The 19,823-nt window shown below is 29.3% G+C and overlaps 1 protein-coding gene across 4 annotated transcripts in view; it reads right to left on the bottom strand.

The window, feature by feature from the left end:
* LOC145969170 (nucleolar protein 6-like) overlaps nucleotides 1–19,823 on the bottom strand; it is a 75,782-nt gene that overhangs the window by 9,181 nt on the left and 46,778 nt on the right. Inside the window, exons 2-7 of one of the 4 annotated variants that reach the window (XM_083095060.1) lie at nucleotides 2,985–3,226; nucleotides 2,512–2,663; nucleotides 2,263–2,436; nucleotides 1,953–2,084; nucleotides 1,706–1,882; nucleotides 108–341 (exon numbers count right to left, since the gene is read on the bottom strand). In XM_083095060.1, coding sequence (XP_082951186.1) covers nucleotides 1,874–1,882; nucleotides 1,953–2,084; nucleotides 2,263–2,436; nucleotides 2,512–2,663; nucleotides 2,985–3,226 — 709 coding nt within the window. In that variant the 3' untranslated portion in view covers nucleotides 108–341; nucleotides 1,706–1,873. The other 3 variants (XM_083095058.1, XM_083095056.1, XM_083095057.1) reach the window with 3 other exon arrangements.

Genomic DNA, 19,823 nt, shown 5'->3' with positions numbered 1-19,823 from the left:
AAAAATTGTATGGTTTCAAGGGGGACTTAAGATAATGATAAAAATTTAACTTTTCTTTTATTTTTCGTGTTTACTACTGAGCCGAGCATCTGTATTAGTATACTTGCTTCGCGCTGCCAAGATGAGTCGAGCCTAGTCGAGCTTAGTCGCGTCGATTTTAACTCGTGCGTATGATGAAACGGGATGCGGTTGCTCTCACGAAGGCAAAAATTGTTGATAGTTGCAATCGACCGAGATCGATCGAGGCGTTATATACTTTCTTGATACTGGCGTGTGTCAGATTAGAACGGATATGGTATACATGATATACTTTTTTTCTTTTTTGCAATTGTGCTTCTTGCCTGTGCGTGAAGAAATTTAATATTATAATTAAAGATTTTATAATAGAAATTGTATGCTACATTCTTAATATTTAATTTTTAACACGTATTTAATTATCTAATGTATTTAATGAAAAAAGTTGTACATATAAGTTGTAATATATAAAAGTTAATTTGTATTTTTTTATTAGTTAACAATAGAAATAAAAATTAATTTTAATTTAACAATAAAAAATATTAATTTTAATTTAATATTCTACACACTTACTCTTGTATAAATTTGCAGAAGTTTTAAAGCGCAACACTTTTTTTAACCTCGTACAATATAACACAAACTGTCATATCACATAACAAAACACATCATTTCGTGAAGCTTACCGCATAACTCAATAAATTTTATACATTCAAGATTTCATTATTATTTTTAAAAGAAAGAGAAAACTTGAATATTGATAGAACGATGAATTAATGTAAATACATTAAATACATTATCTTTTCTTTTAGCGTTTCACATACATATAATTTATCGAATAATTACACACAACAAACGAGGACTTGAATTATGCAAAAAAAGTCAAAAGTGAAGTGATCGGAATTGAGAATTAATGTAAATAATATAAATAAAAAATATAAATAAATAAATAATATTATTATATTTTATATAATATTTTTATTTATAATAATATAATATATTATTTATTGTATAAATAAATAATAATATAATTATAATATTTTTTGTTTATTTATAGTAATATAATATGTAATTTATCAATTATCTTTTTTTTTAATAATTAATAAAGTTTAAAGAAAATTACATATCAAATAATTAAGAGCATCAGAAAGCTAAAACAATGTTCTTTTTACATTATAAAATATAAAAGAGTAATTTTCTATTCATTTTGTAATGTTCTTCCATAAAATCTGACATTTTTAAAATATGAACTAAAGGATAGGATTTCTATTGACATGCACTTTTCATATTATTAGAAGATTTCTATTTATTTTTTTTTATCTCCCTTATCTTACAGTATAACTAAGAACTATATACATACAACTGAATATTTTATAAAATAATATTTTGTATTTAACACAAAAATATTAAATATTATTAAATAGATACATTTATTGGTTATATATTTATCTAGTAAAAAAAATAATTATAATACTAAAAGCGCATGTCAATAGAAATCCTATCCTTTAGCTCATATTTTAAAAATGTCAGATTTTATGGAAGAACATTACAAAATGAATAGAAAATTACTCTTTTATATTTTATAATTTAAAAAGAACATTGTTTTAGCTTTCCGATGCTCTTAATTATTTGATATGTAATTTTCTTTAAACTTTATTAATTATTAAAAAAAAAGATAATTGATGATACGTACATTAGCGAGATTCGGTGTGAGTGTAGATTCTAAATCTGTGTTGTTGAAAGATCAGTGCTGATAGCAGCGCTACTATTTCTGCTGATTGTAAAACTGTTAACACATTTTTGAGAACCAGCTCTGTTATCAGCAATTCGTTACTACCCATTTGTAACGCGACTCTTCCTTTTAAAGCAACTACAAATCAATATTAATTGTGTTAGAAAGAAATATTATTCACATGCCGATATATTTAAAACAAGTTTACTATTGCTGTCGAGTTTTCTACAATATCTGCCACTTTAAAATCCTCACGCTCGAAAACATCGGGTTTCAACAGAACTCCAATCACTATACCACTATAAGTGTCATGGAAGAATAAGGCATAATCATTGTAATCCTGGAGAAATAAAAGAAAAATAAATGTAGAATACAAAAAATGATTTAGATATAGCAGTAGCGTCAATCATGATAATACAAATATATAATTTTTTTTCTTTTTTTGTTTTTAAAGCGTGTATAAACCCATTCATACAATTTAACAATACAATCGCTTGTTAATTATTTCAAATACTAACTCTTAGATCTTTCAGAAAACATTGCACAGGATCAAAGTCTATGACTGGAATTTTTTTAAGTGAATGCGCTTTATACGGATGCAGATCAATTATTTCCACATTATTGGATACATCGACCGCCTGCAGTTTTCTAGGATTCATATTTGACTTCAGATATAACAAACAATCATATTCCTGCAATGAAGGACGAAATATAGGTTTTATATCTATATTATCGAACAATAGATTGTGAAATAATCTTAATGATACCTTCGCGAGTGCACTCATACGATTTAAAATCAACTGAGGTGGCGCTCTCCTTGTCCGCAAGGATTTCTGTTGATCATAAGAGGTAGATATGAATAAGGGTGGTAACGAAGTGCGAGTTGTATCAAATAATGTTTCTACGGCGGAGATTTCATCTGGAAAACAAATTAATGTAATATATTAATATATATATATTATGTAAATAAGCTCAAAAGCAATTACACATAGATAAATTTGGAATAAAAGAGATTGCATTTCTGTTTATCTTTTTATATATCTGAATATATATAATAAATAATAGAATAATAAATAGAATATATAATAAATTTTCCGGGTAAAAAAAGAAAAAGAGAAAAATTTATCAATTATTTCAGTAATTTAATTAATTATTTAAGTAATTATTTTATAATGATTCATTTGCAAAAATTTTTACAGTAATGAAAAATTGGAAATATATCAAAACTTAGTCATTTCACCATTGAAATTAATGATGACAGGATCAGTATTCCAATGAGATCTTGCAACAACTTCTAGAAATCGTAGAAATGCCACTTGCGGCATCTGAGCTAATTTATAAGGTTCTGGCATTAAATATATTGACGCCATAAGCAATTCAATTACAACTTCCGATACGTGAGTGTCATCTAACAATTGTGCTGATAACCATCGTTTTGCCAAACGGCAAGCAGGACCGAATGACGGTTGTTGAGAATACAATCTATGAAAATGAAAATTGAAGATACATATCACAGAATGTCTATTTCGAATCTTATAAAAAATTTGTTGAACAGTCTCTCTCTGATCTTTTAGATATTTTTGTTAAAAATTTTAGGTAAAAAGAGAGAATATCCTAAAGATTTTTTTAGTACGATTTTCTAAAATAAGTTTATTATTGTACATATTTTCTATATTTGTATATGTTTTTCAATTTCTACGAAGGAAAAACAGAAAATTATAAGTTTCAAGTGTTAGATTTGTAAATATACCGAAAAAAATTGAACAACTTTTGTAAAATAAGCATTTTTCACATTCATAAAATTTTTACCTTTTTCACTACAAATTGTCATATTCACACACACAATATATCTTGTTAAGACATTAAATATATAAACAAAAATATATAATTATAATATATTGAGTCAAAATTAGTGAAATCGGACACTAAAAATGGACCTATTGAATCCCAATCAGTTTAGTGCACACTTACGTTGCTATATGTGTAGAGAATACTCAGAAAAATTTTTGTCAAAAAATTCGCATTTTTGGCGATGTTATAAACAAATTAATTTATAAACGACTTTTTTTTCAAATTGATATATCTCCGGAAGTACTCGATGAAATTTGATGAAATTTTGAGGGTAGATTCGTGAAAAATAATTTAAAAGAAATAAAAAATAAAATTTATGAAAATTTAAAATTTGTTTTTAAATAATTAATTTTTAAATAAACAATTAAAAAATTAATCTACTTCTCGTAGGTTTAGAAAAAAAAGCTTTGAAGCATAATATTCCTTATGCTTTAAGCTATATTTACGCGAAAGAAAATTACTGTATTTCCAAATAGAATAAGAGTTATGAATATTTTAATGTGAAATGTACGAACGAGATATCTGTCACAGAAGACTCGCATCGGGTTATCTACCTTACAGACTCGCTTTCTATCATTGCAACTTTTGAAATTATTAATCTTATTTAACTGTGACTTGAAAAATGTTTATTATTTAACATTAGTATTCAAATAAATAACAAATACGTGTGCGTTTTATACATCATATATATCCATAAGTACATGTTTATATTTATATATTCACTTTTACGCTTTCGGTATGTTTTGAAAAAATTTTACATTCCATAGTAGTTGAATTAACTATTTTATAACAGTGAAATTGTCGCGTTCCTGGGATACTTTTTGCTGTGGAGAAACGCGCTTCCAATTTTTTCTTATGTTTCTCGTATTCTATCAAAGAAGTAAAATCAAAAAATATTTTTTTAAAAAAGTTTTTTGCCCATTCGCACAATTTTTTTGTCGTTGTTATTTGCTTGTCGTTTTTATTTTGTAAGCTTGCACGATATGCATTTCTTTTAATGCACCCACCAATGCTGTCACAAGCCCCTTTACCGTGCGCGGTTGCAAAAAAGTGCCATTCGGCTTCAATTTTAAAATCCTTCTCGTGATTCAATAAATTTATAAAATTATATTTAAATAACTATAAGAAATTAGGCTCTGTGTATTAAAACATAAACTTAAATTTAAAGGCCATAAGAGCTAAACGCGGATGATAGTGCGTAAGTTCAACGAGAAAATAAGTTTTTCGTTGAAACTTATTTGTGTGCACAGGGCACAAATTTTCTTGGTACGATACCAAGCAAATTTTAAATAATTCTCAATTCGAGAATTTATTTAATTATTATCCCTCTTTCCCCCCTGTAATGTTGTAGGCGAGAAAAATATCGGGCCGAAAGTCGCTGAATCGGGAATCGAACCCGAGTCTTTCGCTTGCCGGGCGACTGCTCTTACCACTGAGCTATTCAGACCCTTCAACTCGATACTTCTCGGTCGCCTACAATTATATATTAAATTGAAGAATAACGCCATCTTCCGCCGGCGTGAATTATATTTGTTTTTATATTGAGAGCCTGCTCCATCGGAGAAATAAATAATTTTCTTGATGTTCTTCGCGCCAAATTTTTTTTTTAAAAAACTTATCATTCTAGAATTGTACAAATGTACACCAGCAGCATCGTGATTTATATATTCAGAGAAGACTACGAAGTTAACATGTTGTTTTACACCATTTTTTTTGTAATATATTACATATACATGTAATGTGGCTTGGTCTTTTGACCAGTGCTGCGATTGTATCGCATCTTGGACATGGAAAGAATAATTTTCTGAAAAATCTAAAGTAACTATGAATTCACCGTCACCTATCGAGTCTTTCAATTCTTGTAAATATTTTCCTTGAGATTTCGCAATAAAATCATGTTTTAAAAGAATCGATAAATCTGTACTGAGATTTTTCAAAAAAATATTTTGATTTTCTGTTTGACTAAGAAGCTGACATCTAGAAACAAAATTTTGATTGTAAACAAAACATAAAAATTTCGATATACTGAAAAAACGAAATGAATACGATTACCTATCAGTCGTGAGCCACTGATTATACGTTATTTCTGAAATAGCATATTTTTTAAAAATCGACTGTAGTTCTTTCATAATTCTATCAAAACCAGGGCAGTTTTTACAATTTCCCAGAAACAATTTGCATTTGAGACTGAACAAATAATATCGTTAAAGTACTGCTTATAGTCTGTCCCAAAAGTGATTTTTTTCCTATCGAATTCGTGTTGAAGACCTCTTAATTTTAGTCTAATATTTCCGTGTGTTTTGCAGACGCAGAAGTTGTGCGTATTTTTGGGACCAGCTAGTATACATTGAGGTGGCCTCAATGTTCTGAATACTGACAAAGAAATTTTTAAATCGGGACAATTGTTTAAAAAATCAGCATGCAACTCTGATAGATTTCCCAACAACAAACGTTTCTGAAAACAATTTTGAAATTTAATTTAAAAACGTAAATTTACAATCAAAATCAAAATTAATGTTTTTATAATAATATTGAATAATTGATAAATTTGTTGATAATATTTTCTATTTTAAATTACCGTTTCATGACGACGTTTCCCGTTAACAATAACAGATTTATAATCTTTCATCCCTGGCATAACTCGACTCACATTATCGGAAAGAAAAAAATCTCGCACTTTATTTATTATGTCTATATTCATAGAGTTGCCTTTCTTTTTATCGGGATAAGTACCGTAACCATTTTCTTTCTTCAATTTTCGAGCCATTATCACCACGTGTTTGCTCACTGAAAATTCTTTCGCGGTTCTCCGAATAGACCATTCGACCGGCATGGTTGTAAGTAAAAAAATTTTCTCTTTTCGATTAGCTGCTTGTAATAATGCTGATTTTAAATCCACGATCCAGTTATCATGATTTTCTTCATTATTTAAACTTGAATTCGGACTAATAATTGATTTACGAATAAACTCTTCATTATTTTCTAACAAATTAAAATCTAATTTGCCGTCAGGTGATTCCATGACAGCTTTTTCTAAAACGGAAACTAATTTTATTCGTTTTATTTCTTTATCTATTTTTTGACACTTATAATCTGGATCCTTGGACGATACATCAATATCCATATCTTCTTCTTTCTCTTGCGTATCTACTTCTTCTGTAGTCTTATCCATTCGTTTTTCCGCGACATTACTTACTGTTATTAAATGATCTTTTTTCTTATATAGCTGCGTTCTACATGATTGGCAAATGTACTGACCTTGCCAATTGCGAAATTTTTCGTCACATGCACTTGTCAAAAACACTAAATTTATCCGGTAGCACTTGTGACCTTTCTTTTGGAAAGGATTGCAGCATTTTGGCGGAGGTGTCATTACAACTTAGACAATAGACTTACTGAACGACAATGCGTCTGCTCGAAGAAAAAAAAAACAAAACAAAACACAACACGCCGTGTCGATTCTTGCTTGTTTTTCAACCAATGATATCGATACAGTAGATTGCGATCTGTTTTTTTTTTTTTTTTATAGTAATATACCAACGAACGTATTTGTTATTTATTTGAATACTAATGTTAAATAATAAACATTTTTCAAGTCACAGTTAAATAAGATTAATAATTTCAAAAGTTGCAATGATAGAAAGCGAGTCTGTAAGGTAGATAACTCGATGCGAGTCTTCTGTGACAAATATCTCGTTCGTACATTTCACATTAAAATATTCATAACTCTTATTCTATTTGGAAATACAGTAATTTTCTTTCGCGTAAATATAGCTTAAAGCATAAGGAATATTATGCTTCAAAGCTTTTTTTTCTAAACCTACGAGAAGTAAATTAATTTTTTAATTGTTTATTTAAAAATTAATTATTTAAAAACAAATTTTAAATTTTCATAAATTTTATTTTTTATTTCTTTTAAATTATTTTTCACGAATCTACCCTCAAAATTTCATCAAATTTCATCGAGTACTTCCGGAGATATATCAATTTGAAAAAAAAGTCGTTTATAAATTAATTTGTTTATAACATCGCCAAAAATGCGAATTTTTTGACAAAAATTTTTCTGAGTATTCTCTACACATATAGCAACGTAAGTGTGCACTAAACTGATTGGGATTCAATAGGTCCATTTTTAGTGTCCGATTTCACTAATTTTGACTCTTAATTATCTGGATCGCTTGTTGGGATTCAGAATATGGAACAGATTATTTGAAATTAAATGGATAAATGGGATAGCCTATTTATATTGCGTATATTAAAAATAAAATATAAATAAAACTAAAATTATTCTTACGGCCGAGTGTATTTATATACTTTTATAAATGTCCAAGATATTCACTTATCAAAAATGAAAAAAGTAATATGTCTCGAAAGTTCATGAAATTTTCACATAGATTCCACGTAGATTCTAGTACCGTTTTTGAGCGGATTATCCACTCGAATATCCACGTGGATTCAACGATATTAATCTACGTGGTAATAACGTGGATTTCACGTACTGCTTTTGTCGGGTAAGAGCTCCACAAAATATCTATAGTTACTCCATATAACGTACATATGACATCCATGAAAGCTCGACAAAATATCTATAATTACTCCATATAACGTATAACTGACATCCATAAGAGCTCCACAAAATATCTATAATTACTCCATATAACATACATATGACATCCATGAACGCTTCATTCAATATCTATAATTACTCCGTATAACGTACATATGACATCTATGAATACGTCTAATGGATGTCGAATGGAGGTATAAAATGCGGAACTGTGGATGTCTAGTAGATGTTTACGGGACGTTTCATGGACATCTAATGGAGGTTTCGAATCTCCATGGTAGACGTCTAGTGGACATCCATTAGAGGTTTTTGTTCCGTGTGGGTATATATATATATATATATTATATTATATTATATTATATTATATGGTTCATTTATTATAAACAAAATCTATCAATGAAACAAAATTTCTTTAATTAAAAATTTGTTGAAAAATATAATAAAAATATATGTATTTAAATCATTATTTTATGCAAAAATTTATTAATTTTTAACAGAAATAATTTTTTTTATAAAATATATTTAATAAAAATATTAATAATTTATTATTTACTTATACGGACCACCTCCCGATTTCAATAATCCTCACATATGTTATCAAGATCATGTTATCAAGTAATGTTGTGAAGGTTTTAGTCGGCGGTCATTGTTTATTAAAAAGTTATAAACAAAAAATTTCTAATGAATAATATGTAATTTTATGACACCGCATATAAACTATGTTGTCGTTTGACATTATTTACCTTTCTTATATTGAAATCAGGTAGTGGAACAATGATAGGCTTCTGTTTTTGATATTTCTTATGACTTTGAAAATATTTAAGAAAAGGTGAGTTAGTACAAGACAGATTGTTGTACAGTTAACATGAAGTTCTACGGGTTTCTAGCTTTAACAACAAAATATAATGAGTTATTAAACTATTTGTGCGCGAAAAATGTTACATTTGTAACTTTCTATGCAAAGTGAAGTGTATCCCGTATCACAAACACGGGTTGGGTTAGGTTATATCTTCTGAAAAAGTGGAGCCCCCCGCAGAAGGGCGGAACACATTGTCCACGCATGTACTTTCCAAGATGAAGCAAAGTTCACTTAATCTTGACCTCTATTAAGAGTAAATTTTGCTTCATCTTAGGAAGTACATGCGTAGGACAACTGTCACACTTCCCTTATCGGCTTTGGTAATAACCAAATCCGATGTAATTTTAAAAAGTTTTTCGTATGTTTCAACGCCTTGACAATTATAGATTCAATGTGCGAAGTGGAAGGAGAAGAAGATAATAATTTTTCAAATATAGGGAGAGAATGGTTTCTAATATCATTAGCAACAACCGGATCTACAAAATATTTTTCATTGAAAATATTTTTTTCCATGTGTTTGATCATCTTATACACATACTGATTTTTATTCGTGGTTATAGGTAGACCAAAATTCTCACCCAGTTGTAACAGCCCCTGTATTATATCACTTTTATCGAAGACAAGTTTAAAAACCAATCACTCTTAGGAGTCACAACGGAAGGATTACAAGGTTGGGAAAAGGAAGAAGGATTCAAAAAAAATAGGATAGGATGAATGTCCCGGCAAATAAGGAATTATATAAATTTATTATTATTATTATTACTTATATAAAAAATATTACAGACAAGTTCTCTCCTTGGGCAAGATGGGCAAATAAATCAATGGTACGTGATCCCAAATAAGCTAAATAAAATCATTAAAAACACAATGATCCAATACCTACTTACAATTGCAATAACGTAGTTTACAAAATTAATTGCAAGGAATGTGATGCGTCTTATGTGGGGCAAATCAGCAGGCAACTCATGACGAGAATCAAGGAGCATCGCCTTAACATTAATAGACCTTCTTCGTCGTTAACTGCAATTTCTGAACATCGATTAGAGGGACATAAATTCGATTAGGAGAACGTATGTGTCATTGTTTATTAAAAAGTTATAAACAAAAAATGTCTAATGAATAATATGTAATTTTATGACACCGCATATAAACTATGTTGTCGTTTGACATTATTTACCTTTCTTATATTGAAATCAGGTAGTGGAACAATGATAGGCTTCTGTTTTTGATATTTCTTATGACTTTGAAAATATTTAAGAAAAGGTGAGTTAGTACAAGACAGATTGTTGTACAGTTAACATGAAGTTCTACGGGTTTCTAGCTTTAACAATGGATAGAGAGCCGATGTTTAAGAGGAGGATGGTTTCGGAGATGGTTCATATACAGCAGCAAGTGAAAGGGTTGAATAGACAGGAGGATACAGAGCTCCTTAGTAAGGTCTACTATCCCATTTTAAAGAAGTGTGAGTCGAAGCAACCCTCTCGGTATTATGGTTAACTTCCTTTAGCAGAGAGAAGCCTGAGAGGGGCCATGCCGTCGTTTTTCGTGTGACGGTTTCTACCGCCACACTAAGCCGCGCAGTGGCGCCCCGTAGATCCATTTTAGAACCGACGGAACTACATGGCCAGATCCACTTTTCGATGCCATGGTAAAACCATCGATTGGTGCGTGTCCGGACTAGATCCATAATTGTGGATCAAAAGTATGAGAACATATTATGGGCTTATTAATTGTTTTATTACATATTATTAACTGCGCGTAATCTCTTTTGTTTTAATACATATTATAAATTCGAATAATTGATCATATGAGAAAAAACTATTTCACACTAAAAATATTTATTTATCATAAAATTTTGCGAGACATCTTTATACATATATGTGTGTCGTCACGCACATATAAAGACGTCTCGCAAAATTTTATGATAAACATTTTCAATGAGTGAAATAATTTTTTTTCTCATATAATCAATTATTCGAATTCATAATATGTATTAAAACAAAAGAGATTACGCACAGCTAATAGTATGTAAAATATATATATATATATATGTGTGTGTGTGTGTGTGTGTGTGTGTGTGTATGTGTGTGTGTGTATGTTGTGTGTGTATGGTATGTACGTATGTATGTGCGTATGTATGTATAAAAGCGATGCGAGAGTTACATGAGGAAGCGAGAAGGACGAATGAAATAACAATAAGAGCGAACGAGATAGAAATAGCACGAGCAACGAGGACTCGAGCCTCGAGCTCCAGAATCGGATTTTTCTTGCGCGCTATTATTTTGCTCTCGCTCGCTCCTATTACTGTCTCGCTCGCTCCTATTACTATCTCGCTCGCTCCTATTATTGTCTCGCTCGTTCTTGTTACTGTTTCGCTCGCTCTCGATTCTTGGGTCAGCTTATCTTTCCGAGCTGTCTATCACGATTGTCAAGTGTGACAGAGAAAGTAAGACCATGAGTAGAGAGCGAGGGAGATGACCTATCATCAAAGAGTTCCGAAGTACTCTTACAATCGGTTTCTTCGCATCCTCTATTCATTCGCAATTCACGAAAATGTAAACATCTTATAAAATAAAAATTGAAACTTTTATTTTTAATTTCATCGGTTTGAAAGTAATTCTAATGAATTAAAGAGATTTTTGCGATTAAAATGATATCAAACACGACGTAAATCGGATAATTTTTAATTAGTCTGATAATAAAAATTTTATAATTATATATTTAACTAAATTTATGCGATTTATATCGTGTTTGATATTATTTTAATCGCAAAATTCTCATTATTCTATTAAAATTACTTTCAAATGAATAAAAAATGCCTTTCATTTTTTGACATATATTCGTGAATATTATAAATGAAGTCTCATGTAAGAAACTTCGGAATCTGCGACATCGGGAATTTTTTCGTTATTTATAATAATATACGACTTTAAATTACCATAAAATAAAAATTAAAGCTTTTATCTTTAAATATTTAAAATTAAATTAAAATTAAATATTTTATCTTTTATATTTGATCTTTTTGATTAAAAGGGATTAATGAAATTTTTGCGTTTGAAATGACATCGAACACAATATAATTCGGATAACTTTTATTTATTGTTATATAAGTAAAAGTTGTTATATAAGTAAAAGAATGTATCTAATTGAAAATTATTCTAATAAAATATTGGGTTTAATGTGATTTCAGTCGTAAAAATCATATTAATTCTAAAGTTATGTTCAGTAAGATAAATTAAGTAATGTAAAAATTTTACTAAATAACTGTGTTATAAGATCGACACTTGATTCGTATTGCCATTAAAACTAATTTGTTTAATTTTTATATTTCGAGTCTTATATTTTTAATAATTGTAAAAATTTTAGTTTCTAATACATTTTCAATGTTATCAATTGTAGTGTTCACATGACGTCTCCTGGTCTAAATATGGTCAATATAATTAATATTAAATGGTCTATATATATTGTGCAGTAAAACAAATTATTTTAATTTATTATATATATTAAAATAATTTATATATTTCTTTCACATATTTAAATGCAAAATGTTTTGCAGTGCAACAATTTATACAATGTAATAATTTATACAATGTAGAATCTTATTTTTGAAATTATAGTTTAAATTAGACTATTAATTTATTAAAATAAAATTATAATTATGAGAAATTAAGAGTTTTATTATATACATGTACACATTGTATATACAGGGTGTCCCATGGGATTGTGTTGAAACTAATCAGCTGTCATTTGCAAATGCATGTAGTTATTGACTACGTTTACACGGCTTCTAACATCGATTTAATAACGCTGATGTTATAACTCCTATTTAAAGTGAGTTGCGTTTATACGTTCAAGCTTATCCTATCCCCACCAAGCTAAAATAACTTAATAACTTTCGAATGAAGTGAGTCCAAGATTTTCAGTAGTATCAATATAAAATGTCGAAAAATTAGATGCTTGTTTATGGTAGGATTGTGATTTGAAAGAAGTCAAGTGATGTGTAAGTGAGTCAACAAACAAAGTGAATTTTAGGTAGGTTACATTATGAATTTGGAAATTATTAAATATTTATTTATTCAACTAAAATGTAATATATAATTAACACGTGAAATTAAAATTTTAGATTATTTCAATTTTGAATTAAGCGGAAAGAATATGGAAAAGAACATGGAAATCGCTCGCTTGTTTGTTGCCGTATACTTGAAAATTATAGAAAACATGATTATGCAATGTACAGTATACATCCGAAATATTTTAATTAAACGACGAAGACATCTGAAAGAAATTATATCGCAACACTTATCAAATTCAACATTACCAAATTATTTGCTTGATCTCGGACCTATATTACAATTTTCACGAAAAAGGAAAATATGGATGAAAAAACGAAGTACTGATTGGTGGGATCGAATTGTTAACGATCACTTTAAAGAGGAAGACTGGTTAGAAACATTTCGAATGACAAAAACAACTTTTCTCTGGTTATGTGATCAATTACGAGAAAAACTTGCTCCAAATTTAAATCAGATAGGAACCCGAGAACCAGTATCAGTGGAAAAGCAAGTTGCTGTTTGTCTATACTTCTTATCTAGCTGCTGTGAATATCGCATAATCGGAAATAATTTTGGAATTCATAAGACAACTGTGTGGAAATGTATTCATAGAGTAAGTGATGCAATTAATACGGAATTAATGAGTTTGTGGATATCCATGCCTGACAATAATGAGTGTCGTAAAATAGCTGCAGCTTTCGAAAAAAAAACGCATATTCCACAATTAATTGGAGCAATTGATGGGACGCATATTCCTATTCTTCCTCCTAGTAATGGATATAGAGACTACATTAATCGAAAAGGATGGCCTTCTATGATATTGCAAGCAGTTGTAGATAATAACTACAGGTACAAATATAAAATTTGTTTATTTCACTGTTTTTGTCTTTAATATAATGAGTGGTTAACGTCATTATTTCTCAGGTTTCGTAATATTTACTGTGGTTCATCAGGATCGTGTCATGATGCTGCGGTCTTCCAAACTTCAAAATTGTACACAAACCATAATTTATTAATTCCCAAAGTTAGTAAAAAATGTTTCATTCTTTGAATAACGTTTATATTATAACTTCATGAAATTTATATAGAACTTATATTTCAGGAAACGAAAACAGTATTAAATATAGAAGTGCCTTATCTTATAATAGGAGATCCTGCTTATCCGTTACTGGAATGGCTCATTAAAGGATACACTAAAACTGTTCGCTTTACTCCTGAGGAAGAATCTTTCAATGTATATCTGAATTCTGCCCGCGTATGTGTTGAAATAGCTTTTGGAAGACTCAAAGCTCGCTGGCGACGAGTACTTAAACGTATTGATATACACTATACTTATATACTACATATAATATCAGCCGCTTGTATTGTACATAACATAGTTGAGACGCGAAACGAAAAATATTTACCTGCGTGGGAACATGCAATAATAGAGGAACAAGCCGAAATTCAGCAACCAGAATTAACAAGAGCTCGAAATTTAGATAATTTTAATGCTAATCAGATAAGGGATACTCTGAAAAATTATTTGACTGAAACTTTTGAGCTTCGAAGAACATTTGTAACATAATATAAAAATAACTTGTGCTCTTCACGAATTATTAATTATTAATTCATTTCGATGATTATATTGTTATTAAAGTAGTCACAGTTAGTATACAACTCTCTTATTTATTACTTACAATTAGTTATTATAATTACATGGCACAGATAATACAACTATCACATGGTACAATTTATTATAATAATCACAGTACAATTTAAAAAATAATACTTTAAATTAAATAAATATAAATACTTTAAATATATATAAATACTTTAAATTAATTAAATAATAACACTTTAAATTAAATTAATTGCACTTTGGTCATAACATAAACTAACACAAATGAGGTTTGATGGCATTAAATAATTTTTAAATTTCATCAGAATTCTTAGTTTTTTTTAAACTGTAACATATTCTGAGTACTCGGACACACTCGAAAAGGGTTTGAAGAATGAAAAGCTTGCGATTCAAGATTAGATGATGAAAATGGAGAAGAATAATGATCTGGGGAAATTACAAAGGAACTTTGAGCGATTGAATTGACTGTAGGAACTGAAACTGTGGATAGTTGAGACGGAACTTTAGGAACAAAAATATTTTGCAAGCCAACTAACAATTGATTAGTTGTTTCTTTTAATATACTTCTTTGACTTTCAAACATATTGTTAATTATTTCTTTTTCAAAATGTTGTTCACATTCCATTAACAGTTCAATGAAGCATCGATTCTCTGTCATAATCTTGTTTTGAACTTCTTCATAATTTTCTTTTAATTTGGCCGCGTATCTCAAAGTGATAGCTTCATTTGATCTGCTCACTTTACGTTTTTTTATACGAATATCACTATTCACCGTACTTATATCACTATTAATCGTACTTAGATTCATGGTATTCGAGTTGCTTGACAAATCTTCTTGTAACACGCAGTATGTTGTTGTTGAGTCATTGTCAGATGTCGATGAACATCCTGGAACTGCGCCGTCTCGTGGATCTGGTTCATCTTCATAGATCGTGTTGCTTGAATCTAATATATAATATATATATATATATATATATATATATATATATATATATATATATATATACACATCAGGGTGAGATTTATTGCTTGTGTCAATCTTTTTATCAGGCGGGAGATTACCGACTGCATAATAAATTGATCGGTACATAATTGTCAATTATTTAAAAAGATTGACACAAGCAATAAAACTCACCCTGTATATATATATATATTTTTTTTTCAGCTGTGCATCACTTAAAAAGATACACCCTGTATATGCTTTCATTAGATTTTTACGTACTATACTTTATAAAAATTATATATATAACAAAATCACTTACAACTATTGTCATTGCTCTCAGAAAAATTTTGTAATAGTGTGCTGTCTATAACATTCCTTATAGCAATGGGACGGGAATCCAAAAGTTGGCTTATTTCTTCGGCATATGGAAATGAAGACATGCAATTGCCAGATCCACTTTTTCCCATTTGTCTTCGAATTTTATTATATTGAACTATTATTTAAATTGCAAATAACGTTACAATATGAAATTTTTGTTCAATAAATAAAAAAAATTATCAACCACATTACATGTATTTACTTCCCATAGAATATATTTTTACTTACGCCTCAGAGTTCGAAATCTAGTTTGCATTTGCTTTGACGTTTTGTTATAACCTTTTTCCTTCATGGGCAATTCTAAGTATTTAAAAATATCATCTGCCCGAAATCTTTTTCCGTCTAAACTATTCATTATTTGTCGTTCTCTCATTAATTTGAGAAAATATCGAGTTTCCTCGATTTCCCAATTTTCCCGTTTTTTGGTTTCCATTTTTTTACTTTCTTTAATATGCTCTTCGTTTATGGTCGGATTGTTCAGACTCCTATCTTAAGGAGTCAGCGTTAACCACTAAAATTAAAGAAGGAAAGATTGGCCGTCTTCATGTTTTATTCTTCTCATTTTTGACGCATTTTTCCCACTTTTATAGATGGCACAGTCCATGCTCTATGTTGATGATATATATTTAGTTTAACCAATAGTTTGATAAATATTAGTTTAGATTGGTTAGATTGGATAAATTTTTGATTGATTGATTAGCTCAAATGTACAACTTGATGCGAATTTCAAACGATATAAATTAAACTACTGAAATGGTCTTATTGTTTAGGCATAGTGGGGAACGGCACAGATTAGAAAAAAGAATACAGATAATGTTAGGGGTGGCGAGTGGCTTATTGTTAGATGGCAAAGTAATTACCTACTGAATCATGGATCCCGGGATCGAATCTCGGTACGGCCGCCCCATTATTCTTCTCTTGTCGAAAGAATAACTTACTCTACTCTATACCTAACTATGACAGCATGAGCAGAACTCACCCGCTCCTTGCCAATCAAATAAAAAGACAAGACAAGATATTGAGTCATAGTTGTTTTGTTTTAACATACAGAGGAAAAATGATCGAAACCTCGAAATATACCCGGTAAGCAAAATGCACGCAATTTGCCAACAGATTGGCGACAGATTTCCACAAAAGTTGCTAGCAGATTGGCATCCGTTATGTCCACAATAGGCTCACGATTTGCTAGCAAAACCTGCTCACGGAATCTGACAGCAGATTGTCAGCAAATCGAGCAGAATCTGCTAACATGACTTGACGTCAAATTGGCGGCAGAAACCGAGCAAGATCTGGGCACGCGTAATCTGATAGCGGATTGGCAGCAGATCCCGAGCAGAATCTGTAGCTTCTAATCATTCATATAAATATATAATATGAATGCAACAAAATTGTTATTGATTATTACAGATGCTAAATAAGACTATTATCGATGAGTTATCGATTAATTACAATTTTCTTCTAACATAACATATAATATGTAATATATGTTATATCGGGAGTGCCTCGTTTGATCACGTTGCGATTGATCACAGCCAATTATATCGACCTGTGCCTAGGGTAACCAGCAACGATTGACCAATCAGAGAGTCTTATTTTGAATTGGCCAATTGACGACGTGGCCAATCGGGTGTCACCCATTATATCGTAATTATATCTCACATAGTGAAGGACTAGTTCAATTTAATTAAATTAATAATAAAGTAAATGGTGAAAGTAATTAAATTTAACTTATAAAACTTGAGATATAATTTATGTAGAATTAAATTCTTCCTTTATGCTTCAAATAGACAGTAAATGAATAATTTTCCATTTATTCTATTGATTTCAATCAGTTTAATATTTTGAATCTCGTCTGCTTGTATCAGATATCAGAAATTAAAGTGATAGAAATAGTTACTATACTTTTAATCTTTTAATAATCGCGACTTTATATATATTTCTGACAGAAATTGCGAGAAAGTACATCACATAGCAGTAAGCGAAGGACCCACACATGACATCCATTGAAGGTCCATATAATCTCCATACCTCCATGCAATCTCTATCTCCACGGTGGATGTTCGATGGATTTCTAATAGAAATCCATATTATTTCCACGGTAGATGTCGTCTGTAAATCCATCATGGATGTTCATTAGACGTCGGTTATGGATGTATGATAGATGTATACACATTTCTCTTAACATAAACTAAAAATGTAATTTCTAAGTATTATTTAAAATTCTCACCTAGTATTTTGAGAGTATATTTAAAATTTGTAGTATTCTATATTTGATATTTGTAGTATTCTATATTTTATTTTTAGTATTTTTAAAATTTTTACACAAAAAATTTAAATTTTTATTAAAAACTTTTAATAAACTCTAAATATTTCTATAATTAACAAAATTTTAATATTAAAAAGATTTTCTTTAATGATAAAATTTTTTACATAATTTATAATATATGTTAATTATTATATTAGAAAATAGAAAATCTTTAATCTTTTTATTAAAACTAAAGATAGCTGAATTTATTATACATAATTGTATTTCATAAAATTATAGTAGCTCTTGTTAATATAATTATATTTATTATTTTTAAAAAAATAAATAAAATACATTGAAAAATTCTTATATGAACAAATTATATTTTTTATCTTAATTATTTTTCCTATAAATATATAATTTTTATAAAAATAAATATTTTTTCGGTTTTATTTATAAAATTTTATCTTAATAGTAAAAGGGAAGTAACTTTACATGAACATACACAAATAAAAAATTATGTAAAACTTATATTTATTGCAAAACCAATAAAAAAATAAATGCAAATATAAAACGATATAACAAAACATTTTCAATAATGAACATAATGAACACACACGAATCTGAGTCAATAAAAATTTCATAAAATAAAAAAATTTTTATTAATACAGATGAATGGTTGATCTGCAATTTGCGCGGAATTTGAAAAATTTAAACAACGATATATTACATTTTATTATAATTTATTATTATAATTATGGATGTAGTCGATTGCGTTTTTATGCATATCCTCTCTGAAACCTGCAAAATCTATAATAATATAAACTTATTGTTATACAGTAAGCGAATTAACCAATCATAATCAATCGATAAACAATAAGCAAATTAATATTAATCAAAATCATTTTTGGATCTCGACTGTGACTGGTCGATTGGCTTACTGTCTAAAGTTGTGTCCCGACATTCTTATTGTATTCTTCTATGAATTCCTAAAAAATTACAATTTAGAAAAGAAGAAAAGTTGGAGAATACTTTGCGAATTCACTGTGCTATCTGGGATATACAGGGTGTGTCATATTAAGAGATGCAGCTGAATATCTCTTAAAGTAAAAGAGATTGGGAAAAATGTTTCAGACAATAGTTTTATGGTTCCGAGGGGAGCAGAAGTTGGTCATATCAATTTAATTGTAGGTGGCGCCACTTTCGAGATTTCTGCATGGCGGCCATTTTTTTAAATGGCAATCGATTTTTTTGTTCTAGTAAATGTTGTAGCTGGCATTGAGACGAATACAATGGTTTTTTATTTTTTGAAATTGGATCATTTTTCACTGAGTTACAGTGTTCCAAAGTTAATAATTAAAGTAAAAAGCTTCCACCCTCATACAGTGTGCGTATTTCGTGACTCCAAACCGCCCTTCACCTCTCTCTCTCTTTCTCTTTCTCTCTGTGTGCGTGTGTGTTGTTTCTATCCGTTATTTGGACTGATTCTGTTTGATGGTCAACCAGCTCCAGACTACTTGACACGCATTTTCCTGTGCTTAGCATTACCCAGGATGAACGACG

Source organism: Camponotus vicinus, unplaced genomic scaffold, assembly GCF_025532165.1.
Source record: "Camponotus vicinus isolate PSW18456_S1 unplaced genomic scaffold, iyCamVici1.0 SCAF_3, whole genome shotgun sequence".
Classification (NCBI taxonomy): Eukaryota; Metazoa; Arthropoda; class Insecta; order Hymenoptera; family Formicidae; genus Camponotus; species Camponotus vicinus.
This window is presented reverse-complemented; position numbering and strand designations above follow the sequence as displayed.